This window comes from Balaenoptera ricei, chromosome 16 (genome assembly GCF_028023285.1).
Source record: "Balaenoptera ricei isolate mBalRic1 chromosome 16, mBalRic1.hap2, whole genome shotgun sequence".
Lineage (NCBI taxonomy): Eukaryota > Metazoa > Chordata > Mammalia > Artiodactyla > Balaenopteridae > Balaenoptera > Balaenoptera ricei.
Window position 1 is genome coordinate 35,977,232 of NC_082654.1, and position 27,143 is coordinate 36,004,374.

Genomic DNA, 27,143 nt, shown 5'->3' on the forward strand with positions numbered 1-27,143 from the left:
AAAGAAAGCAAAGCAAGACAAACGTGGTGCGGTAACTTTAGGTAGGGGCTGGCAGGGGTTGTTGGAAGAGAGAAAACCAACCAGGATTATCTGGGAAAAGGGGGAGTCCTGAGAGTAGGTACTCAACCTACCCAAGGAAAGGTAAGCAGGAAGAACATGAGTTCATGGTGAAAGCTGAGGCTGAAGAGACAGAGATATTAACAGTTAGCTTGCAGACATGAGACTAAGTGTAGGAGGAGAGAATTATATAATAATAATGAAAGCAAACATACATAAGCTATTAATAAAATAACATTTATTATGTCTGGCACTCTAAGTACTTTATTATATAATATTTCATTAATTCTTACTAAAATTTTTCAAGATAGGTATTATTACCCCAATTTTAAGGACCAAAAAACTGAGGCAAAACTATGCAGCGGGATACAACTGGGAGGAAATAGCTGCAAAATACATAATAAAAGATGAATATCCAGAATACATAAAGAGCTCCTAGGAGTCGGTAAGAAAAAGATAAACTTCACAATGGAAAAAAGGGGCAATGGATATGGAAAGAAACTTCACACAAGAAATACAAAATTGAAAATATGAAGTGTTGGTGAGGGTATCAGAAAATGGGCACTCATACATTATTGGTATGACTATAAACTGCTAAGAACTTTTTAGAGGACAATTTATCAGTATCTATCAAAATTTTAAACATGCATACTCTGCTGTAAATCCACATCTGGAATTTAGCCAATAAATAAATATGCTTCCACATGTGCAAAAAGATATATACACTGGAATACAGCATTGTTTGTAATGTCAAAGTATTTGAAAAAAATCTAAATGAGTCAAATCAAACGAGTGTATTAATCAAATTATGCTACAGCCACACAAGTGGAATACTATCAACTTGTTACAAATAATTATTTTAAAATTTACTGATTCTCCACAAGACATATTAACAAATGAGAAAACGAAGCTGCAAAACAATACATATGAACCCATTTATGTTTCAAAAAATGTGATGAACACTGCATGGATATTATAAACAGAATCCATGTAATTAGATTGGTGATTAAGTCCCTTCTAAACTGAGGTCTAATTCTTCAATTCTACACCCTCAATTTATGGATGTGGAAACTACAGGGCAGGCCAGTGGTCATGGATCATGTCCCCTAAGATCATCTTACTCAAAGGGTGGCCCAAATATCAGGTGCACCGGCAACGCCTGGGAGCTTGTCAGAAATGCAGAATTTCTGTCCTCACCCCAGAACTACTGAATCAGAATCTGTATTTTACCAAGATTCCCCAGGTGTTTTGTGATTTGCATGAAAGTTTGAGAAGCAATGGTTTAAAAAAAGGTACATTTTCTCCCACTAATAAGCAAAAGATGAACGCCAATCTTGAGGTGCAAATACTGTTATGAACAGAAAAATTTCTGGGACTTAGCTAAGTTTGACTGGATATTTGATTCCTAAAGATAAAAGTCTTTCAAAAGTGCATCACAATGAAGACAAGGATCCAGAAAGAGCACAGAGGACAGAAAGCAGGCTGAGCCTGAAGTGAAACCGTCCCAGGATAAAGGGGAGGAGTGGCCCAGATGCTGTGTGGCACAGGCAGAAATGTCCTGCTCCTGAGGAGTGGAGGCAAAACTGACTCCCCGAGGTTCCCCCTAGGAGTCTAGCAAGAGGACAAGGCCAAGAGGTGATGTGAATACGGGGGCTCCTGCCTGCGGCAAAAGACCCAGAAAGGCAGAGGTGGCATCCAACATGAAGAGGAAGAAAACCACAGACTCTACTCAGAGACACACAGAAGAGTCCAGAACTTCAGAGGGCACCCCACAGCACCGAACAGAATAAAAGACTGCAAATGCCAGCCAAGTCAATCAAGAAATTTAATCCAATGCCAATCACAATCCCATTCTCAAGCTCACCTAAACAATAAAGGGGGAAAACTAGCCAACACAATTTAAAAAATAATAATAATGAGCTTTTTCCTAACAGATGCTGATAGACATCATAAAGTAACCTAGAAGGCCCAACTATTTTCCTTATAAGTTAGTTTGGACTTTATTTAAATATATCCCACAGAAAACGGACAATTGAGGAGTCTTAGATAGGGGTGTTATGTGATCAGATTTTTATATAAGCTATGATGTGAAATGCTGGTGTAGGATAAGTCCTACTCAGAAGAACAAAACAATGTCCAGGAACATAGATATACACATCTGCATGTGTACACATATGTCTAGATACATATGCACAGATAATGGTGACATCTCAAAACAATGAGGCAAAGTATGACTTATGCAATAAACTATTTCTGGCAAAAACTTCTTAGAATAAGTTTTAGAGTCTTAGCCTTGTTGTAGGTGTGTGTGCGTAAATGAACAAATCCCAGGTAGATTAAAATGTTTAATATAAAAAAGTACCAGTAGTAAGTGAAAGAACCATAAGGCGGTCATTAGTTTAGGAAATATGCCGACCCCAGCCCAAGACAGAGCCAGTTAGCAATGCCAGTAGAGACAGTAACGAGAGCTTTTCAGACAATCTGGCATCTTGCTGGCAATGAAGGGTAGAGATGGGAAAGGATGTGACTGCAATCAATATGCTGGAAGGGGCTTAATCAAGAATTGTTTTATTGTTAGTTTGTCCATTCACTCTAACTGTCAGAATTCATCAATTATAATAACTCATAATTAACTGGAACGTGAGCAAAAATTTAAAATTTGTTTAACAGAAAACAAATGGGAAACAGACTGAAATAAACAAAGTGACCTTTAGGCTATATTTTGCCTAACTACTACCTTATAAAAGACAAAACTTTCATTCAATTTACTCTTCAAACAAATACTTACTGAGTATCTGTACTAGGCACTGCTTTAGGTGCTGGAGACTGAGCAGTGAACAAATAATCATCCCTACCCTCAGGCTACATTTTAGTTGGGGACAAACAATAAACATACAGAAGAGGCATAGTGATGGTATGAAATACTGTGGAGAACGGCAAGGCATGACAAGGGGTTAAGAGTGCCAGATCAGGAGAGGGGTTGGACTATTAACGGAAGTCAGAGGCCTCACTGAGGAGGGGATGTAGAAGCAAAATCCTCTGAGTGAAGGAGGTAAAGGGAACAAGTTAGGTGGATATTTGGGGAGGCAAGGGCAAGCCTGGCATGTTAGAGGAAACAAACACAGAGGCCAGTGAAGCGAGAGGAGGGAGCAAAGGGTTAAGAGCAAAGATGTCTTTGGGGAAAACTGTGTGGGGTCCACCATCTATAGGTCCCTGGAAGGACTTTGGCTTTTATCTAAATGCCATTAGACGGTAAGTGAGAATTTAGAGCACAGAAGCGACATGTTCTAACTTGTGTTAAGAGGGTCACTCTGGCTGCTGTGTTGGGTGAAGATGGGAGGGGGCACAGGTGGCAGCAAGAGTAGAAACATGGGATAGGGAGGGTGAGAGGGAGACGCAAGAGGGAGGAGATATGGGGATATATGTATATGTATAGCTGATTCACTTTGTTATACAGCAGAAACTAACACACCACTGTAAAGCAATTATACTCCAATAAAGATGTTAAAAAAAAAAAAAAAACTAAAACACATAGCTGTGAGAAATTAAAGATGTAAAAAAAAAAAAAAAAAAGAGTAGAAGCATGGAGCCCAGTTAAGAGACTTTTATAGAAATTCTGGAGAAGAGTGTCAGTGGCTTGGACCAGAGTGACAGAACAGGAGGTGATAAGGTGTAACTGGATTCTCATTATTGTATTTTGATGGTAGAGGTCAAAGAATTTGCTAAGGATGGATGAAACTCATCAGGACTGACTTTAGGGATTTGGGTCTGAGAAACTGGAAAAATGGAACTATTAATCTTGGAACTGCTGAGGATGTGAAGGCTGAGGGAGAAACAGGTTTAGAGGAGGAGAACACAAAAAACAGGGCTGTCAAGCCAAAAAAATGAAATGGGCTATTACTTTACTGTTGTACTAAGTATAAAATGTGGTATTTTTTTCTATTTATTGGTTGTTTTTACCTGAATAAAAATAAGGTACTAAACCATTTTTTTGAACCAATTTTTATTAAAATATGCCTTAACCAGGGAATTTAAACTATTTGGAAATGTGTAATCAGAAGCACAACTGTAGTAGACTGGTTTCTCTTTATTAATAACAATTTCTATGAATTAGCTCTTTCATGCTTTGACATTAAAATAACTGGCAGTGTGGGAGACCTTTGGGAAGGGATCTGGTGAAGGACAAGTGAGTATCAGTAGATGTCTTGCAGTGGATGACGAGTTACAGCTCTTCAACCTTAAGGCAAACCTATTCATAATGATGATATCAGGCACTAACACATACTGAAGTGTCCAATGAACTATCAAAGAAAGCTAAAATTATACCAATATTGTGGTATTACTATTATGTGTAATACCACAATATTTAGGCCCCAGCAGGGCCAGGCAAGAGAACTGACTACATCTGTAATCTGCACTTGGTACCCGAAACATTCTGGTTAGATGGATTAAATGAGAGTGATGTATGTACAACCATTTAAAAATATATAAAATGTCATAGGCAAGTAGTAATTTACCAAATACAAAGACAATTAGAATAAAAAAAAAAAGGAGCCCTAGAGAGGTTTCATGAGTTCCTCAAGGCACACAACCAGTTGGTGGCTGGGACTAGAACATAACTTATTCCTCCTGGTCACGAGAACTCAGCCTCACAAGGAAGGCGTCATCCAAGTGGGATGTGAATAGAAAAAAATTCTGAATTAAGAAGTTACGTGCTTCATTTATTATTGTATCATACCAAGACAGTTCTTCTGAAAAAAAAAAAAAAAAAAGTTCCATAGATGTTTACATTCAACATAAGTATGTTTTTGAGCCACTGTAATTGTGTGAGGCTGCATTTCTTAATTTTGTGTTTTTTATAATTACTACTGTATTCCTTACTGCTACATATCAGCGTTATAATCCCTAGCCCCTCAAATTTCCCTAATATCAATGTTACATATAACTCAGATAAGATACACTTGAACCTTCTAATTAACCCTAATCAAAGATATAGTTCAAAATACAAACTCTTTTTGGGTTTTTAAAAAAATTTTCTTAGTTTCCTCCTTTTAATTATCTCTCCCAAATTGCCTGGGGCCTAAGGCACAACAATCTAATTCTGGCATCAGAAACCACTGCAAACTCACTTACCCTTCGGTCCGATTTTATACTTTCAATGTAAAGGTGGTACCTGAAAAAAAGATTATCTAGATTCTACCCTATCTGTTTCCTCTACCACAAACAAAAAATATCTTAACCATTAAACATACTAGTCAGGGCAGAACTCAAAAGTTCCCATAATTTACTAGGGTTTAAAAAAATGTAAGTGCTATCTCCTCCGTCTCTAGGTTAGCTGAGTTCTGAACATATTCAAATTGATGTTTTAAACTTACCTTAAATATAACAAAACCACATCTAACACACATCTCGGCCTTGTACTTGGGACCAACTATCATGGAGTAGCTGAGAAACAATAAGAGGAACCAGTTTCTTCTCTCCCAAGCTAGTTTTTTTTTTTTTTAAAGTGTCTAAGTAACTGTTAAATTTGAATAACATAATGGTAAAGAACTAAATATACACGTAGGTAAATATAAAAGCAATTTACATTTTCGCCTCTTAGTCGCCATCTTGTCATGTAGATGAACTCCATAGTATGATCCTTCCCCATAATTTCACCATTGCACAGCACATCCAACTTTAAAAAGAACAGTTACAGATCCATTAACATAAATAATTCTCAATTCATAAGTGTTTTACACTTTTTTTTCCAAATTTCAAAAAAGATTCAAATACTTATATCAAAATAGAAGTAGTGTCCATTATTTGAAAAGAACACCGGATCCTTCTATTAAAAGCACTGCCTCATCTCATAGGTATTAACAATTCAGATATAATTAACATGAATCACTGTCTGTCTTGTCCCACATACCTCTATCTCAAGTTCATCACCTAATTTTGAAACGTAATGTGAACTTTCTTAGTCTATGTCTCTGTGCAGCCTTTGAGATTTAGACATATTTCTGTGATTTCTTACTGAATGAGAAGAAATTGTGGAAACCTTATAATTCCTCATGGCACATTTGGCTTATGAATTCATCTCTCATTTGAAGGAGCTGCTTTCCTCCTCTGCATTAGTTTATATTTGCAGCGGGTAAATGAATGGATATGGATACATGATTTTTGGGGTCTTCAAGGCATTCAAGCTGACAGAACAATTAGGACCAGGCCACAGGCCTGCGTCTCCCAGGGCTCTCCACCTCTCTGCTCTGCTTAGCTGGTAACCTGCATAATATTTACCATGCCATCTTCCCACCTTGTATGGAACTTCAAAAAAGGGTCATACTTATCAATGCTCACTTTTGCTCTAGAGTTGCAGCAACCAAACAACCCCTGCTCCCCACAAGTCCTTAACAAGGCCACAGGAGCTGTGGCTATGATTTACAAATTCAACAAAGCATCATTAAACAAGCATTTATTATAGATCCCTATAAATAAAACATTTCAGTTCTCTAGAGATTAAAAGCAAACTGATAGGATTTAATTTAAAGTGTGGAAAGGAGGAAGAAGAATGGCTTTTAAATAATTCTTGTCTGGCTAGAGAGAGACTGGAGTTTTGAACTTTAAGTCTAAAATGAGTATAGTTCCAATTGTACTAGATAAATTATTAGCTAAATTATATTGATTTTTGGATGATTTATGGTGACTTAAATGGACCTCAGAATGTTTTTCAGACACCATTTTATTTTTAAAAGAACAAAGTAGATAGTTTTATTTTCTTTATCTTGCCTGTAAAATAAATTCATAAGCAAAGAGGTAAAGGGACTTACTTAGGATGCAATTCCCAACTAGGTACGCAGCTTCTATTATTGTCATTTGAAAACCAAACCATCCTGCCCCAGTTACCAGTGCTGTTACAGACACTTCAGCTGTTAGGTATTTCATTAAATCATCCCCTTACATGTGGGGCAGCAAAATAAGGGGGGAACAGTAAATATTACTAAAAATCATAGGGAAAGTTCTTTGCATTGGGATAGATAAGATGTCAGTGAATTCAGTTTCTCCCCCTTCCATCCTTTCTATAGAAAAGTCTATAGAGAAATGTATATAGTAAGTGCCAGCGGTAAGACTCTATGAGAGTAACAGTTCTCTCAGCTCTAACAACTTCCTGAAAACTAGAAAATAACTCAATGAGTCACACTTGAAAGTAAGGAAATAAAACTGCAGGTGGTATTTTGCAAGAAGAGAATAAAGAGCAAAACCAAATTATAAAAACAATTTCATTTTCTATTTCACTGTGTTTATATCTATAAATCTTTTTTTTCTTTTACTTTTATCAAGTACATATGGCTTTAACATTCACAATTTTTTTCCTAATGTCAAAGTTACTATCTCTGGAAATTTTTTTATAGGACCAAACACATAAGAATTAATTCTTAATCCATAGATTAATTAGTCATCTGCAAGACATTTTAAAATAAGGTCAGGTTCAGAGGTTTCCTCAAAATACAGACTTAATACTTGTCAATGCCTATGTTCAAATCCTGTTTAATTTCTGCTGTGACTGTTCATATGAATACTATTGTATATAAGCCTGAAAAACTATTTTTCCTTTGATGTCTCTGTTTATACAGGAAGCTAGCCTCGATCTTTAGTTGTTTTAGATGCGACTAGTGGAACTCAAAGGGGAGGAAGAGGAAATTCATACAAGTTGCAAGACTGCCGTTTGGGCAGGTGAGAAATGGTAGCCGCATCTCCTTGTAAGGGATAGCCAGAGCTATAGGGTCATAAACATTCTCTAACACTGCACACATTACAAGCTGTACTGTGATCAACATCAGGGCAACTGACTTCTCCTGTAAGAAACTCATAGACTACATGTATGCAGATGCAGTATGTTGGTTTTACTTAGGTCTAAGCAAATATCATTTTTGCATGTTATAGAACTAAATGAACGTTACAAAATCCCTTTGATAAAAAGACAATGTTTTACATTCTGAAAAAGAAGTCTATAAAGAATTCATTAAAATGGATTGAAAGGTCTCAGACTGAAAAAAAAGACATACCATAAAGCATGCTGGCATTAAAAAAAAAAAAAGTATCCATTTAGCTGGGATATTTATTTCAAGAATACTTAATGTTATTTAAATATCTCCTCTAATTATAAAACGTTAAGTTTATTAGTATCATGTTTTAGTCAGGACGTTAAATTCAAAAACACAGATTAAACAAATAGAATATTACATTCCAAAAATTTTTAACATGAAAGTAACCAAAGTTTCCACAAAATTAATTTGTTAGAATTTTACTTCACATTAGAATTATCAAAATGATCAAGATTAGATTATGAACTTACCTCATAAGAACTTGGAAGTTTTAGTTTTAAACTTAGAAATTTTTTAATAGTTCCCACAGTTACACGTGTAGAACACCGAATGAATTTCTTCATTAAACCCTAAAGGAAATAAAGATTACTAATGAAAATATTTTACCTCGCTTTTAATAACACTACAGGTGTCATTTCCACTATCATTTTGAGTATTTTCAAGATTTATTCTGAAAATGTTTCAATTTACAGCTCTTTAGTACTTGTGAGTAAAAATGTTCCTAATTCTTGGGTACTTAGATGATATTCTTCAAAAATATCATGTACCATCATGTGTACTAGGAAAATCCTTGCAAACATGCAATCTGCATTCCTCTAAACCTTTTGGTAAAGAATACATCATGAGTTTAATTGAAAATAAAGTCACAAAAAGCATATAAAATATTTTGTCACTTTTGAAAGAATTAGGCACATTAAAAAAAACTGTCAAACATAAATTTTTTTTTTTTAAAGCAGTGATTTCAAATGGGGCTCTGAGGAGACTTTGGATTCAACAGAGAGAAGCCAGTTAGGCCACAAGATCCCCACCAACTAGAAGTCGTGTAGTATGAACTCTTGGTTGGGGAGAAATATGCCCAGTCAGTGTCTGATGGGCTGTGGCAGTACTTTACTGGAAAAACAATGTTGTGTATGCCTTGATTTTTCGCATTTCGTTAGCAGTACTAATTCATTCATTAAGCCTGAACGTCACTAAAATATAAGAACCAATCTAGAATGGACACCCAAAATGAGTCAAAATGAGGTTGTAGACATGATAAACATGAACCAATTTGTGAAACAAAACTATATTCCCAAACCTTAAAAGTTATCAATACTAAAAACAAAACCAAAACCCAGCAATTGAATTTTTTAAAGGTATAAAGTGTTACTTCTACTTATGTTTAGGAAATTAGGTCAACAATTTGGAGATGTTCTTTAATTCACTAAGTCAAAAAGTAGAACTATCCAGTCAAAATATATTCCTAGCAAAATATATTTCCCAGCCAAGACCAAAAGAAACTAACCTACAAATGACACCTGATCACAATTCACATGGTAAAGTACCCATTAAAAGAAAACAGAAGTTAAAAGTCACATCTAAAGCAAGACGTGTATTCTACCCATTTCAAATGGGAAGACTTGACATTCTAGTCAGCATGAAAACAAAGTGATAGATACACACATAGACGTTCTCTCTGTTATCTGCTCACATCATCTCAACCTCATCAAGGTTTCCTATCGTTTTCTTGCTCTAAACAGCTAATAAATAATTGTTAGCATGTTTCATAGGTCCCAGTTAAGTCAGAGAATAATGTGAGGGTACTGGAAGACCCTTTAAGTGTATTCTTATCCGCGAGGAAGTCTAATGTTGAAAGAACCTGCAGAAATGACCTGGTGTCATTACTTACAACCTTCTTAAAATTATTAGTAAGTATAGAGATGTCAGAAGAGCAAAGATTTTAAAAAGTAGGCAAAAGCTTATTTCTGGAATTCATAATCCAATAAGGTTTGACATCGATCGCTAACAAAATTCCATCTTGGATTATTTAATATTTGATTTGTAAGTACTTTGGAAATATATGTATTCTCTCTATAAAAATGTAACTACACCAAATTAACCTTGTTGTTTCCTAGCTAGGTGCACTTGGGAACTGTTGTATAGCTCTCTGAAAAGTAGTTGACATATTTTAAGAGGAGTAATGACAATTAAGGGCGATCAGTAGATGATGATAAGGCAGGTGGGGAGAACCTTAAAGAGATGACCCTAAGAGCAGTGCTTCTTCCCTAACCATTTCATTTCATGACACACATAGGAAATGGAAACATTCATACTACACGCAGAGGGGTTAAAAGGGAGACCCCTGGGGCAGTGGATGTGTAGCCCAGATCCTGCTCTGCTGCCCTGAGGGGATCAACATTTCAGCACACCTGTACATTTGAAGAAGTAATACATGGAAAAGGTTTGGTTTGTGTTTCAAGAATGTTAACTTCCCCTTTCACGGAACAATCCCCTTGCCTTTTAACCTGTCCCTTCTAACTCAGGCCAGAAGAGGAACAGTTCCAAAAAGGCTCCTTTCTGCTTCTAAGGTGGTTACCCTAGAGGCTTTTTTTTTTTTAAAGAGCTCCTGACTTTATTTATTTGGCTGTTTTGGGTCTTTGTTTCTATGCGAGGGCTTTCTCTAGTTGTGGCAAGCGGGGGCCACTCTTCATCGTGGTGCGCGGGCCTTTTCACTGTCGTGGCCTCTCTTGCTGCGGGGCACAGGCTCCAGATGCGCAGGCTCAGTAGTTGTGGCGCACGGGCCTAGTTGCTCCGCGGCATGTGGGATCTTCCCAGACCAGGGCTCGAACCCGTGTCACCTGCATTGGCAGGCAGATTCTCAACCACTGCGCCACCAGGGAAGCCCCCCTAGAGGCTTTTTTTTTACTCTTTATCCCTTTGTTTTTAGAAGAGTTATAAAGACTAGATCTGAAGTCAGATAGTGGTCCATGTCACAAGTTAGACGGGCTTCCAGTTCTAGGATACACTTCAACAAATTCTAGTTCTTGTGATAATGATTATTGAATTTTTTGTTTTTGTTTTTAAGCCCAAACACCTTACAATGTTTTTTCTCTCGTCTTCAGAATGGTATGGTTAGTATCTCCACCAGCTAACACAATTGTCCAGCTTGACTTTTTTTGACTTCTAAAAAAATTGAAATATAATTCAAACACTACAGAAGTCACCATTTAAAGCACACAATTCAGCAGTTTTTAGTATATTCGTGAGGCTGTGCAACCATTACCACTATTTGGTTCCGGGTCATTTTCATCACCCCCAAAGAAACTCCATACCCACTAGGTGTCACTACTCATTCTTCCCTGTCCCCAGACCCTGACAACTGCTAATCTAACTTTCTCTGTGTATGGAACTGCCTATTCTGGACATCTCATATAAATGGAATCATACAATATGTGTTTGGCTTCTTTCACTTAGCATAATGTTTTCAAGGTTCATTCATGTTGTACATGTTGTAGCATGTATCAGTATTTAATTCAGTTTATAGCTGACTAATATTCCAATGGGTAGATTTATCACATTTTATCCATTCATAAGTTGATGGACATCTGGGCTGTTTTCACTGTTTGGCTATTACGAATAATGTTGTTATGAACATTCATGTACAAGATTTTGTGTGAACATATGTTTTCAATTCTCTTGAGCATGTATTCAGGAGTGGAAATGTTGGGTCATATGGTAACTCTGTTAAACTTTTTGAGGAACTGCCAAACTGCTTTTCACAGCAGCTGCAGCACTTCACCTTCCCATCAGTAATGTATAAGGGTTCCAATTTCTCCACATTCTACCCAACATTTATTATTTTCCTTTTTTAAAAATTATAGCCATCCTAGTGGATGTGAAGTGGTACCTCATGGTGATTTTTATTTGCATAGCTCTAACGACTAATGATGTGTAGCATCTTTTAATGTGCTTATTGGCTATCAGACATTTCTCCAAGGAAAATATACAATTCAAATCCCTTGCCCACTTAAAAAAAAAAAAGATTATCTTTTTGTTGTTGACTTGTAAAAGCAGTTTATACATTCTGGATACAAAGGCTTATCATACATGTGATTTGCAAATACTTTCTCCCATTGTGCAGGTTGTCTTTTCACTTTGATAGTGTTCTTTGATGTACAAAAGTTTTTAATTTTGATACTCTAATTTAACTTTCTTTTGATGCTTGTCCTGATGGTGTCACTTCTAAGAATCCACTGCAAAATCCAAGGTCATGAAAACTTATCCGTGTTTTCTCCTAAGAGTTTTATAGTTTCAGCTGTTACATTTAGGTATTTGATCCGTTCCGAATTAATTTTTGTACATAGCATGAGGTAGGGATCCGAGTTCGTTTTTTACATGTGGATATTCAGTTCTTCTAGCATCATTGGTTGAAAGATTATTCTTTCTCCTTGAATTAACTTGGCCCCGTGTCGAAAATAAACTCATCATAGATATATGGATTTATTTCTGACTCTCAGTTCTGTTTCACTCATTTATATGTCTACGCTTATGCCAGTATCACACCGTCTTGATTACTAGAGCTTTGAAGCAGGTTTTGAAATTGTCCTTCAATGTTTTTGTTCTTTAGAGTGTTTTGACTATTCCAGGTCCCATAAAAGGCAGTTAGAATTGTGGTTAGAATTTTCATTGAATATGAAGAGCAATTTGGGTAGGACTGCCACCTTAGCAATATTAAGTAAGTCTTCTAATTCAGAAACATGGGATGCCCTCCCATTTATTGAGGCCTTCTTAAATTCTTTTGCTGTACTGTAATTTTCAGTACACAAATCTTACACCTTTTTTGGTTAAACATATTCCTCCTAAGTATTTTATTCCTTCTGATGCTACTGTAAAATGAAATCACTTTTTTAACTTTCATTTTTGGATTGTACATTTCCCATTTATTCCTAGTTCTTGTATCCTGTAACCTTGCTAAGCTTGTTTTCTAGCCAACATACTTTTTCTGTGGACTCCTAAGGATTTTCTATATACAAGACCATACCATGTGCAAACAGAAATAGTTTTACTTCTTTTCTAGTCTGGATGATTTTAGTTTCTTTTTCTTGTCTTATTACTCTACCTAGAAACTCTAGCACACAATATTGAACAGAATTGGTGAAAGCAGACATCCTTGTCTTATTCCTGATCAAAGGGGAAAAGCTTTCAACATTAACTATGATGATAGCTGTGGGATTTTTGTAGATACCTTTTTCAGGTTGAGGCAGTTCCCTTCTAGTCATAATCTGTTGAGTGTTTTTACCAAGAAAGAGTACTGGATTTTGTCAAATGCTTTCTCTTCATCTACTGAGATGATTATGTAGTTTTCACACCTTTATTCTAGTAACATGGTATATCACCATTGAACCAACCTTGGTCATGATGTACAATCCTTTTCATACGTTGCTGGAGTCAGTTGGCTAGTATTTTGTTGATTTTTGCATCTGTATTCATGAAGAAAACTGGTCATAATTTTCCTTTCTTCTAAAGTTTTTTTTGCAATTTTAATTGTGGTAAAAAACACAAAACACAAAACTTACCGTCTTAACTGTTTTTAAGTGTATACTTGAGCAGTGTTGTGTATACTGACACTGTTGTGAAACAGATCTTTAGAATTTTTTCACTGGGACAAACTGAAAACCTTACACTAACAACTCCTTTTTCCCCCTCCTCCCAGCCCCAGTAAAAAGCATAATACTGTCTGTTTTTATGTATTTGAATAGATACCTCAAGTGGAATCACATAGTATCTGTCTTTTTGTGATTGGCTTATTTCACTTAGCATAATGTCCTCAAGTTCATCCATGTTGTAGGACATGACAGGATTTCCTTCCTTTTAAAGGCTGAATAATTAAAGGCTGTATCCACTATATACACCACATTTTGTTACCTGTTGATGGATATGTGGAATGCTTCCACCTCCTTGGCTATTGTGAATAGTGCATCTATGAACATGGGTGTCCAGACTCTGCTTTAAATTCTTTTGCATATATACCCAGAAATGAGATTGTTGGATCATAAGGTAATTCTGTTTAATTTTTGAAGGAATCGCCACATTGTTTTCCACAGGGGTTGCACAATTTACAATTTCACCAGTAGTGCACAAAGGTTCCCATGTCTCTATGTCCTTACTGACCCTTGCTATTTTCTGTTTTGTTTTTGATAGTAGCCATCCTAAAGGGTGATATATTATTGTGGTTTTGGTTTTCATTTCTCTGATAATCAGTGATGTTGATTGAGCATCTTTTCATATGCCTGTTGGCCATTTGTATATCACCTTTGGAGAAATGTCTATTTAACCCCTTTGCCCAATTCTTAATTGGATTATTTATTTTTGTTGTTGAGTTTCAGAGTTCTTTATATATTCTGGATATTAACCCCTAAAGTTATGCAAATGCTGGAGAGGGTGTGGAGAAAAGGGAACCCTCTTGCACTGTTGGGGGGAATGTAAATTGATACAGCCACTATGGAGAACAGTATGGAGGTTCCTTAAAAAACTAAAAATAGAATTACCATATGACCCAGCAATACCACTGTTGGGCATACACCCAGAGAAAACCATAATTCAAAAAGACACATGCACCCCAATGTTCACTGCAGCACTATTTACAATAGCCAGGTCATGGAAGCAACCTAAATGCCCATCGACAGACTAATGGATAAAGAAGACGTGGTACATACACACAATGGAATATTACTCAGCCATAAAAAGGAATGAAATTGGGTCATTTGTAGAGACGTGGAGGGACCTAGAGACTGTCATAGAGAGTGAAGTAACTCAGAAAGAGAAAAACAAATACCGTATATTAACACATATATGTGGAGTCTAGAAAAATGGTACAGATGAACCGGTTTGCAAGGCAGAAATAGAGACACAGATGTAGAGAATAAACATATGGACACCAAGGGGGGGAAGTGGCGGGGGGGTTGTTGTTGTTGGTGGGATGAATTGGGAGACTGGGATTGACATGTATACACTAATATGTATAAACTAGATAACTAATAAGAACCTGCTGTATAAAAAAAAATTTTAAAAAAAAGGAAGTCTAAAGAAAACAAAACAAAAAAACCCCTAAAGTTATGATTTGCAAATATTTTCTCCCATTTTGTAGGTTGTCTTTTCACTCTCTTGATTGTGTCTTTTGATGCACAGAAGTTGTGATGTCTTTGGTTTTGGTATCAGGGTAATAACTGGCCTATAGAATGAGTTGGGAAGTATTCCTCTTCTATCTTTTGGAAGAGTTTATGAAAGACTGGTGTTAATTCTTAAACATTTGGGATTTGCTTTGCGGGAACATTTTTCTTTTTAAATTACTAATTTCATCTCTTTGCTTGTTATAGGTCTTCAGATTTTAATATTTCTTCCTGAGTCAGTTTTGGTAGTTTGTGTTTTTCTAGGAATTTTCCATTTCATCTAGGTTATCTAATTTGTTGGCATACTATTTTTCATAGCATTCCCTTATAATCCTTTCTATTTCTGTAAGGTTGCTAGTAATATCCCTTCTTTCATTCCTCATTTTAGTAAGTTGAGTCCTCTTTCTTTCTTTGTCTAGTAAAAGATTTGCCAATTTTCATCTTCTCAAAGAACAAATATTTGGTTTCATTAACTTTCTTTGCTGCTTTTCTATTCTCTTTCATTTTTCCCCAATCAAATCTTTTAATTAATTGCTTTCTTCTGCTTCCTTTTAGTTTTTCCTTTTTCTAGTTTAAGATAGAAGACTAGGTTATTAATCTGAGATCTTCCTTCTGTTTTAATGTAGGTGTTCATAAGTATAAATTTCCCTCTAAACACTGCTTTCGCCACATCCCATTAGTTTTGGCATGTTGTGCTTTCATTTTCATTCATCTCAAAGTATTTTCTAATTTCCCTTGTGATTTCTTCTTTCACACATTATTTAGGAATCTGTTGCTTAATTTCCACACACTTGTGAATTTTGACAAATTTCCTCCTGTTATTGATTTCTAATTTCATTCCATTGTGGTTGGACAATATACTTTGTATGATTTCAATCCTTTTAAGTTTATTGAAACTTCTTCTGTAGCCTAACATAAGGTCTATCCTGAAGAATGTTCTATATGAGCTTGAAAAGAATGTGTATCCTGCTGTTGTTGGGTACAGCAGTCTAGAGATGTCTATTAGGTCTAGTTAATTTTGGTGCTGTTCAAATCTTCTATTTCCTTATTGACCTTTTTTTTCTAGTTGTTCTATCCATTATTAAAAGTGTGGTATTGAAGTACATTATTGAAAGTGGTATTATTGTTGAATTGTCTATTTTTCCCTTCAATTCTGTCAGTTTTTGCTCCATATATTTTGGGGCTCTGTTGTTATTAGGTGCATTTATAACTGTTATATTTCTTTGATGGATTAACACTTTTATCATTATAAAATGTCCATCTTTGTTTCTGATAATTTTTGTCTGAAAGTCTATTGCCATGCCTGCTCTTTTGGTTACTGTTTGCATGGTATTTTTCCATTCCCCTACTTTCAACCCATTTATGTCTATGAATCTAAGCTATGTCTCTTGCAGACAACATAGAGTTGTATCATGTATTTTTAATGCAGTCTGCCGATACTTGCCTTTAACTGGAGAGTTTAATCCATTTCAAGATAATTACTGTTAGGGTAGGATTTATATCTGCCATTTAAAAAATTTGTTTTCTGTTGTATCTTAGGTCTTTTTGTTCCTCTGTTTCTCAATTACTGTTTTATCTTGTGTTGAAATGATATACTACAAAATGCCTCTTTAACTGCCTTGTCATTTCTTTTACTATGTATTTTCAAGTGACTTTCTTTGTGATTTCCCTGAAGATTACAACTGACATCTAAATTTGTAACAGTCTACTTTGGAATAATACTATCTTAATTTCAATAGCATAGAAAAATTTGCTCCTATGTAGCTGCTTCCCACCCCCCAGCCCCCCTGCTGTTACTGTCTCAAATTACATCTTTATACTTAGTGTGCCCATTAACATAAATTTAGAGTTACTGCTTTATGCAGTCATCTTTTAAATCAGATAGGAGAAAAAAAGTTTACACACAAAACATACTTTACTTTTGTCTTTTATATTTACCTGTACAGTTACCTTTACTAGCGGTCTCTATTTATTAATGTGGATTTGAATACTGTCTAAGTGTCCTTTTGTTTAAGCCTGAAGGACGCCCTTCATTATTTGCAGAGAAGGTCTGGTAGTGACACAGTCTCTTAGTTTTTGTTTACCTGGCAGTATTTTAAATTCTCCTTCCTTTTAGAAGGATATAAATTTTTGATGGACATAGAATCCTTGGTTGACAGGTTTTTTTCTTTCAGCACTTTGCATATGTCATCCTACTGCCTTCTGGCCTTTATAGCTTCTGATGAGAAATCAGCTACTAACCTTATTGAACATCACTTGTAACTGATGAGTCACTTCTTTATTGTTGCTTTCAAGATTTTCTGTCTTTTAACAGTTTGATTATGATGAGTCTAGCTATGAATTTCTTTGAGTTTATCATATCTGGAGTTTGTTGAGCTTCTGGGATGTTTAATGTTTTTCATCAAATTTGGGAAGTTTTGGGCCAAAAACTTCAAATATACTTTGTCCTTTTCTCTTCTTCTTCTTCTTTGGGGACTTCCATTATGTGTATGTTGGTAAGTCTGATGCTATCCTACAGGTCTCTGAGTATCCACTCATTTTTCTTCATTACTTTTCTTTCTGTTCCTCAAACTGAGTAATCTCAGTCTATCTTCAAGTTTTGGGGTTCATTTCCTATGACTCAAATCTGCCACTGAACCTCTTCAGTTAATTTTTCATTTCAGTTATTGCACTTTTCAACTCCAACATTTTAAAAAATAATTTCTACCTTTTAATTAACATTCTCTAGTTGGTGAGATTGTTCTTGTACTTTCATGTAGATGTTTAGGTATAATTTCTTTTAGTTCTTTGTACATTAAAAAAATTTTTTTTATTGGAGTATAGTTGATTTACAGTGTTGTTAGTTTCAGCTGTACATCAAAGTGAATCAGCTATACATATACAAATACCCATTCTTTGAGCTATACAGTAGGTTCTTATTAGCTATCTATTTTATATATATTAGTGTGTATTTGTTAATCCTAATTTCCTAATTTATCTGCTCCCCCTCCCTTCACCTTTGGTAACCATAAGTTTTTTACATCTGTGACTCTATTTCTGTTTCGTAAATAAGTTCATTTGTACCATTTTTTTAGATTCCACATGTAAGTGATATCATATGATATTTGTCTTTCTCTGGCTTACTTCACTTAGCATGATAATCTCTAGGTCCATCCGTGTTGCTGCAAATGGCATTATTTTGTGCTTTTTTTTATGGCTGAGTAATATTCCATTGTATATACGTACCACATCTTCTTTATCCATTCCTTTGCTGATGGACATTTAATTTGCTTTGATGTCTTGGCTATTGTAAATAGGGCTGCGATGAACAATAGGGTGCATGTATCTTTTCAAATTACAGTACTCTCCAGATATATGTACCAATTTACATCCCCACCAACAGTGCAAGAGCGTTCCCTTTTCTCCACACCCTCTCTAGCATTTATTGTTTGTAGATTCTTTGATGACGGCCATTCTGACTGGTGTGAGGTGATACCTCATTGTAGTTTTGATTTGCATTTCTCTAATAATTAGTGATGTTGAGCATCTTTTCAGGTGCTTTTTGGCCATCTGTATGTCTTTTTTGGAGAAATGTCTATTTAGATCTTCCACCCATTTTTTGATTGAGTCATTGTTTTTTTTGATATTGAGCTGCATGAGCCGTTTGTGTATCTTGGAGATTAATCCGTTGTCAGTTGCTTCAGTTGCAAATATTTTCTCCCATTCTGTGGGTTGTCTTTTCGTTTTGTTTATGGTTTCCTCTGCTGTGCAAAAGCTTTGAAGTTTAATTAGGTCCCACTTGTTTATTTTTGTTTTTATTTTCATTACTCTAGGAGGTGAATCAAAAAAGATATTGCTGTGATTTATGTCAGAGTGTTCTGCCTATGTTTTCCTCCAAGAGTTTTATAGTATTTGGCCTTACATTTAGGTCTTTAATCCATTTTGAGTTTATTTTTGTGTATGGTGTTAGGGAGTGTTCTAATTTCATTTTTTAACATGTAGCTTTCCAGTTTTCCCAGCACCACTTATTGACAAGACTGTCTTTTCTCCATTGTATATCTTGCCTCCTTTGTCACAGATTAGTTGACCCTAGGTATGCAGGTTTATCTCTGGACTTCTATCCTGTTCTGTTGATCTATATTTCTGTTTTTGTGCCAGTACCATACTGTTTTGATTACTGTAGTCTTTGCACATATTTTAAATGGATGATTTTTAAATGTATATTTAGTCAAGTTCAGTGTCTGGGCATCTTCAGGGACATTTTCTATTGACCGCTTCTTTTCCTATATATGGGCTATACTTTCTTGTTTCTATCTGTCTCATAATATTTTGTTGAAAACTGAACATTTTAAATAATGTGGTAACACTGGAAATCAAATTCCTGCCTGCTCCTCAGGGATTGCTGTTGTGGCTTTTTCTTGTTTCTCATTGTTTAACAACTTTCCTAAACTAATTCTGTAAAGCCTGTATTCTTTACAGTATGTGGCCACTGAAGTTTCTACCTAGTGGTCAGCTAACAACTGAACAGAGATTTCCTTATACACCTGGACCCAGTTAAGTCTCCTGGTCTTTGCTGAGGGACTCTGTATGAGTTTTGGGGCACACCTCCAACACTCAACCAGGTTGTTGACAACTCTGCCTAAGTCTTCACTTCCTGCTTGTGCAGAGCCTCAAGGTCAGCCAAAGGTGACAGTTTAGGGCCTACTAGTTGACTCTGAAAGTTTTTGCCAGTTTTTTCACTGCTTTTATGGAGGAGCAAATTTTTGGCAGTCCTTACCCTGCTATTTTCATTACCTTCTTGCTCTTGACTTTTGAACTGAAGTAGGTATACTGTATAAACAATACATGCAACTACTACACCACCGCATTTGAGAATCTCATCCTACTGCAGAGGAATGAGATGGTTGAGAAGGCTATAAAGGAATGCAGGCATAACTTCTCTGTCTTTAAGCAGTATATAATCCAGTTTCAAGGACAAAACACACACCAAAAAAGAGAAAAGACAATATCAGTGCCTGGTACCTTTAGGAACAAAATAAATGCTGACTTAATAAATAAATGCAAGTCTTATAGAATTTCAGAAGGGATTCACTAAGGTGGAAAAAACGTCACAAAAAATAGAGGTCTCTTGGGTCTTGACAGCAGTCTAGGACAATGGTGAGAAGAGGGAAGAACATGCCAAAAAGGAAGGATTATTCAAAGCTTTAGAGGGTTTTAAATATTCTTAATACAAGCCTTTATATATTCTGGATGCAAATCCTTTGTCAAATATGGGTGCCAACTTTTATGTTGGTATTCACAAATAAATGACAATAATCATGTGTCTTGAGAGACAGAGTCACTGATGGGAATAATGGGAGATAAACTCATCAAGATAGGGGTTAGTGAAAGAGCTTGAATGCTAACACAAGGAGTTAATACTTGATTCTAGAATGTGGCAAACTATGGCCATGGCCCTCAAGCCAAATCTGGCTATCTGTTTTCATAAGTAAAGTTTAATTGGAACACAGCCAAGCCAGTTTGTTCACTATTGTCTATGGGTGCTTTAGTGCTAAAATAAGCAAGCTGAGTAGTTGCAACAAAGCCCACATGGCCCACAGAGCCCAAAGTACTTACTACTTGACCCTGATAGTGGCCATGAGTGCTTGCACACACTCAGGCTGAAGCCTCAGCCCTGGATAATAAAAGAAATTAAGGATACAGGAAACAGTTCAGACTACTTTCAAAAATCTAGATATAAGGTGAGCAGCAGTGGACTGAGGGGAATTTTGCAGGACTTATGACTGGTTGAAGGGTAGAAGGTCAAAAACGTCCAAGATTTTGAATTTCTATGATTGGTTGAAAGATAGTAGTGAACCAAATGTAAAATAGATAGCTAGTGGGAAGCAGCTGCATAGCACAGGGAAATCAGCTTGGTGCTTTGTGACCACCTAGAGGGGTGGGATAGGGAGGGGATATGGGGATATACGTATACGCATAGTTGATTCACTTTGTTATACAGCAGAAACTAACACACCACTGTAAAGCAATTATACTCCAATAAAGGTGTTAAATAAAAATAAATAAATAAATAAATAAAACTTTAAAAAGAAAAAAAAAGATGGTAGTTATAATTGAAACAGCATGTTTGGAGTAAAGTTAGGTGGAAGTACAGGATAACGTATTTGTCTTTAAACATGTTAAGTTTTATGTATTAGTGAAACTCCCAACTAGGATACTGAAAGTAGTTAGAGATATAATACTTCAACTTGGGAGTGATGGCAGGTTTGGAAAGGGGGATTTAAAAGTTCTTTGAATAGCTGAAAACACAAAAAATAGAAGTGACCTCCTAGGATGACTGTAGAGAAAGAATAATTGAGTGGAGGACTAGGTATTAGCTATACTCACATATATAAAGCAGAAGACAGGAATAAGTAGTCAGTGGAGACAGTACAGGAGTGACCAGAGAGAAAAGGTGAGAATTGGGGTAGCACAGTATATGTCATGTAGGCTGTAAAAGTTGTTTTAAGAATGAAGGCACAAGGATGGAGAAAAGTCTATAAAGGAAAGAGTGAAAAGATAAAAAGTCAACTGGAATGGCAAAGCGTCCAAGATGCCAAAAAGAATATCAAGGCAAGGGGTAGTTAATTTTTCAGATGAATTTCTAAAATGCAATGTTTTATAACTTTCATGCTAGAAATCCTGCAGAGAAGTAGACATCACATTTATTTATGAAGAGATATTCCACCTGTCTATTGACTTAATTTTCACTACAAGATAATAACTCATGTACTAGAGAGCTAAAGGATGATCATAATCTCTATTAAGAAAAACATCCACAAAAGAGGATTACAGAAATGACTGGGAATAAGAGAGAAATGTAAAGTTATTAAAAATTGATGAAAAGACTGACAAAAAGGAAAGGGTGCTGCACCAGGGCATAAAAGCCAATAGAGAAGCCTGGAAGGATAAATAGGTACAGTGGCCACTTCTCTAAATACTGCTGTACCCTATTACATGCCTTGTCCAACCAACTTCTCTTAACTAAATCAATTATCTTATTGTATTATAACTGTTTGTATGTGTAAGACCCAACCAAAAGTCCTTGAGTGAAAATACTTATTATTTACATCTTCACTGACTACTATCCACATAGTGGATAAACATTCATTGAATCACTATGCTAACACATTATTTCTTTTTGCAAGATGCTGGGAAAACTTAATCAGAGTTGAAAAATTTTGTTTTTAACTTCCTAACAGGAAAATTTCATTAAATGTATTAGTAAAAAATTCAACTCACTGGCCTACAGATCACACAGAGGAAGTAAAGGAAAAGTTCACAGGTACTTTATGACATCCATCAAAACCAATTATGTTGTTCATAAAATGTATTAGCCATGACATGGATAGTTTTTTTGAATTGCAAATAAAAATAGAGAAACAAAACAGAAAATCAGAAGAGGATGAATAAAAGGTTGAAGATGCTTCCCAACATGAAATGATCTGAGTCTGAGTTGGTGACTACACTTAAAAAGGGAAAAACAGTGTATATGAACTCCCAACAAAGGTATAAAAGGAGGTTGAAAGAGAAATACAGGCGTGATTCTCCTCATTGGCCACTAGGTGGTGGCAGTGACCCAGGACGGTTCAGTTGTGAGGTTTAGAAATCAGGAGCCTGAAGTAAGCAACTGCTTGGCTATTTGCAGGTAAGAGACTGTCGGAGAATGACATTCTATTTGTTTATGTTAATAAAAATTTGAAAGCAAACATTCTGAAACAGTAGGAAAATTCATCAACAAGTTATGAAAGGTTTACTATAAAATGATTATGAAAAAAACAACTGTACTTGTCCACTCACCTTTACTACATTGTCCCCTGATTGTCCATTATTTCGTAAACAATCTAGACATATAGCAATTTGTGGGTCACTTCTGTGATAGTCTTTATCATCTTGATTTTCATCACCTTCTTCATCTACTTTAGGTTTGTCAACTTTTGAAGTATCATCTGTATAATTTAAATAAAGCTAAGTTAACTCAGTTGATTTTATAGTTAAGCAACACTATACTAACCATGAAAACAAAAATAAACTTTAAAAAACATTTCTTAACAGTTTTTGATGAAGAATAACTGAAACTTTTAGTACCTTTAAATGTCCCAACCACTCAACAATGGAAATATTTTTAAAAAACCATCAGTGACTTATGAACATAGCTGACGACTTCTAGGCTCACTGGGACATCCAAATGAAAGATTCAGGACTAGCTATATTTGGTCACAAAAATGACTGCCATTAGTGATGAGACCACTTACAAATGGATAAGATATAAAAATACTTCCAAATTCTATATATATTCAAAATTTAAAACCAAGTACTCTTTTCAAACTAAAATATTCTCTAAGTTCTCAAAATTTCAAATTATTAGATATTCATAAAATTAGCTAGTGAAATAAGTAGAATGAATTAGCTTTTTTTTTTAACATGTATGTAACTGTGACATTAAAACACCATCAAAGAAATCTGAGTAGCATATTATAAACAAATGTATTTAACCTATGAAATACCAGAAGGCTACATATAATGCAACTATATATGTTGATTCATTCATTTACTGAGTGCCTTTAACTCTGTTAAGACTAAGCCTGAGGAAACAATATTGAAGCTGTAGTGTTACCATCCTCACCCTCATCGTGTCAGAGTATTTAGAAGGAGGTACAGGCAAGTAAAGAAAACAGACGGAGAAGTCGATAAGGACTTCGATATAAGAGGTAAGATAGACCAGGTGGGCACATATAACAGAGTTAATAAACCCAAACTCTGGGGTGAAGCAGAGATTCAGGGGAGATTTCCAGATAAAATGTCTGTAAGCTGAAACTTGAAAGAATTAGTCAGCCAAGCATTACAGTATAGAAAATCCCAGGGAAAAAAAAGACCACTTAGCTCCTCTTTAATGACTGTAGTAAAACCATTACAGATGTATCATACAGGGCAGGTGGGTTCTCTCTTCTACCTTTTTATATAGAACCCACATAGACAGGAGCTGCCTTCTATGAACCAAGATCCAGCTCCAAGAAAAGGTCCAAATTCTTCACCCAAACTAAAGACCAAATATGATAAAATGCTTTAAAAAGGCAGAAATATGGGAAAAGGGAGATAAACACAAAGTAGGCTACAGTCCTTCGCTAGTTCATCTGTAAGACACACAGTCATGGACTAACCCGACCACATAGCTTCTGATGACAAGCCCTGGCTCCTGTCCTCTCGAAAAAGTAGTCAAAAACTGGAACATTCAGTCAATTTTTACCTATATTTTTAGTATAGAACTACTGTCTAAATTGCAATTTACACTTGGGTAAAACAAGCCTTTAGTTAAGTCGTTTTTTGCCAGGCTTGGCTTCTTTGCCCGTTTCGGTGTTTTGATTATAGATTAAAAATAATCCCTTGCTACCTTACTCCAATCATTCAAAACTATTCTCAAACCTCCCCTGCTATATAGGAAGCCAGCCCTGCACAGTTAAGTTGAACTAAAAAAACTCTGATCCCCATTTTACATATGAAGAGAGAAAGCCATTTTAATGATATGTAATTGACAATCCTGTGAATCTTAAGGAAAAACCAGGGATGGAAGACTGAGCTCACAAGTGAGCCTATAAAAACAGACATACATCCTTGAAAGATTTCAGTGGTATTTTTAGGCCATCTTGAAACAAACCTCATATTTAATGTCAATAGGAAAGGATACTACTTCCTTATAATTTCAGGTACGTTGTACTTTTTTTTCTTTTGTGTGAATTATATACATACTAAAAACATTACTCTGCCCAGTAATGTTTGCCACTTTCCTTACTTATTAAAAATTACTGATTTCTGGGTCTCCTGGGACCCAAAAGGGAAATTTGGTCACTTAGCACAGGTGATGGGGAAAATTCCCATAAGTGCCTAGAAATATTTTTCAAATCTTAGGATATATAAATTTGCATCATCTGAGCTCTACCTATGAAAAGTTCATTCCAGATTATCAGAGCATAGCAAGATCCTCTGATCTGGCTCTCAGCTACATCCCAGTTCCCTCTCCTATTAAACATACAAAATAAAATAAAACAGCAAACGCCTCATTGTTTAGTTGCAGGCTATGGCTATTTCTTACTTCAGTCTCCTTTAGCTCTCCAGCTAATATTGCTATAATCAGCGGTCACTTTTCTGTTTTATCTCCTTTTTCTCTTCCCAATTTCCTCAATTTCCAATTACCTTCAACTGGACTGACTCCAGATTTACATGCATTTATATAAAAATCTCATGATTCTATATAAAAAGTTCATAATCAGAGAAAGGTTCAGAATATAAAGGGGTACATGAATTGTACCCCTTGTACAGGAGAAACCTGAGCTTGAAGAGAGAGATTAGTTCACCACAGCTACAAAAAGCTGACCCATTTGAGAGATTCCATCAGATATAGAAGTAAAAAAAAAAAAATCACCTTGTCCATTTTCTTGAGGCTTGTTTTTCTTCCAAAATTCAGACTCACGCTCAAGTTCTTCTAATTTAAAAGAAAAAATTATAAAAGTAATAGAAACACAATCATGAAGTCTTTAACAGAAATGGTGATTTCACAAAACACAAAACTCTGCAAGAACCCAAAGAGCAACTTACGTTCTCGTAGTCCAGGGACCAACTTAAATATAATTTCCTCTAATGTGTTATCCAACCTTCCAAAGAGGAAAAAAGAGAATATACAAACAATGAAGACATCAAAATCCAATAGGTAAACCATTTAAGATCTGCATCTCACATATACTACAAAATATAGAACATACACAGTTTTGGCACAAGTACCACACCCAACTGCTCTGCGAGTGGAGCACACCTATTTCCAGCCTGTCCTGGTGGAACACAGATTACAAAAATGGTCCCGTCCCCAGCTCTCTCTACAATCTTGCCCCTCTGAACAGGACTTTGATAAAGGAATGGAGTCTATTTCTCCACTCTGAGAATATGGGCCAGCCCTGAAACGTGCTCGGGCCAAAAGGATGTGGCACAGGTGACACTGCTTAGCTCTGAGCGCAAGCCTTATGATGCATATCACGTGCTTTGGTGTGTTTTCTTAGAATCCTGTCACCATTAGAACAAGTCTGGAGGACGTGACACTATGTCCAAGGAGCCAAGCTGCCCTGCTGAGGCCATCTCACACTAGGTCATGGACAGCCCAACCCGACAGGACAGAACCCAGGCTAGGATAAGCAGAGCAGCGACTGACCAGCCTCTGACTGCAGTCACCTGAGCGAGCCCAGCCAAGACCAGCAGACCCACCTGGATCTGTGAACCACACAGAACTGTGAGGAATAATAAATGCTTTTACTGTTGTGTTCAGCATGAAATTTAGGGGTGGTTTGTTATACAGCAATAGCTGATGCAGCCAGCTATTGCTTTCAAAATCTCTACCACAACTCTGGCTCTTTCCTATGAAAGAAATAATCTCCAGTCTTCTCTTCTGAGAAATTTAGACCATTTTTCCTAGATAAAAACCATAAATATTTATCTCGACATTTTTCTCGTCTCCTTTTCCTGCTGTATCTGAGCATAACTCTTCCTTTCCATGGCTGTCATTTCTTTATCTTGTCCTCCTGAAACACCCTTTCCGCTCATCTCCGTCACCCTGCTCAGCTGCATTACTCTCCTCCAACTGAAAACACGGATACGTTTCTCACATCTACAAAACCCCCAAACCTTGGCTTAACCTATTGTCTTTTCAAGCTGTTAGCAGATACGCAACCTCTTCTTCCAACTGGAAAAACTATGAAGTCACAGTTGACATTATTTCTGTCACATATTTTTGCTTCTTTTACTCGACTGAACTCCTCAAATCATCCATAACTTCCATAATGAATAGATTTAAAATTTTTTTGAGAGCTAAAATTTAAAAAATCTTAATTACTTTTAAAGTCATTTTTCTCCTCATTGCCCTGCAGCAGTTTATCAGTGCTGCCTGACGCTGCCTCCTTGAAAATTTCCTTTCCTGGTTTTTCTTTTTTTCTATCAACTCCCTTTGTCCCCAAGAGATTTTTCTTTTCCAACTACCTCTACATCTGAGTATTCTCCTTTGCTCTGCTCTCTG

The 27,143-nt window shown here is 36.0% G+C and overlaps 1 protein-coding gene across 5 annotated transcripts in view; it reads right to left on the minus strand.

Moving 5' to 3' along the window:
• Nucleotides 1-27,143, minus strand: part of PCGF5 (polycomb group ring finger 5) — a 115,342-nt gene that overhangs the window by 13,355 nt on the left and 74,844 nt on the right. For 4 of the 5 annotated variants that reach the window (XM_059899761.1, XM_059899756.1, XM_059899759.1 and 1 more), the window contains exons 4-8: nucleotides 25,682-25,737; nucleotides 25,509-25,568; nucleotides 22,889-23,037; nucleotides 8,393-8,491; nucleotides 5,645-5,734 (exon numbers count right to left, since the gene is read on the minus strand). In XM_059899761.1, coding sequence (XP_059755744.1) covers nucleotides 5,645-5,734; nucleotides 8,393-8,491; nucleotides 22,889-23,037; nucleotides 25,509-25,568; nucleotides 25,682-25,737 — 454 coding nt within the window. The remainder of the gene's footprint in view (nucleotides 1-5,644; nucleotides 5,735-8,392; nucleotides 8,492-22,888; nucleotides 23,038-25,508; nucleotides 25,569-25,681; nucleotides 25,738-27,143) is intronic. The other variant, XM_059899760.1, reaches the window with a different exon arrangement.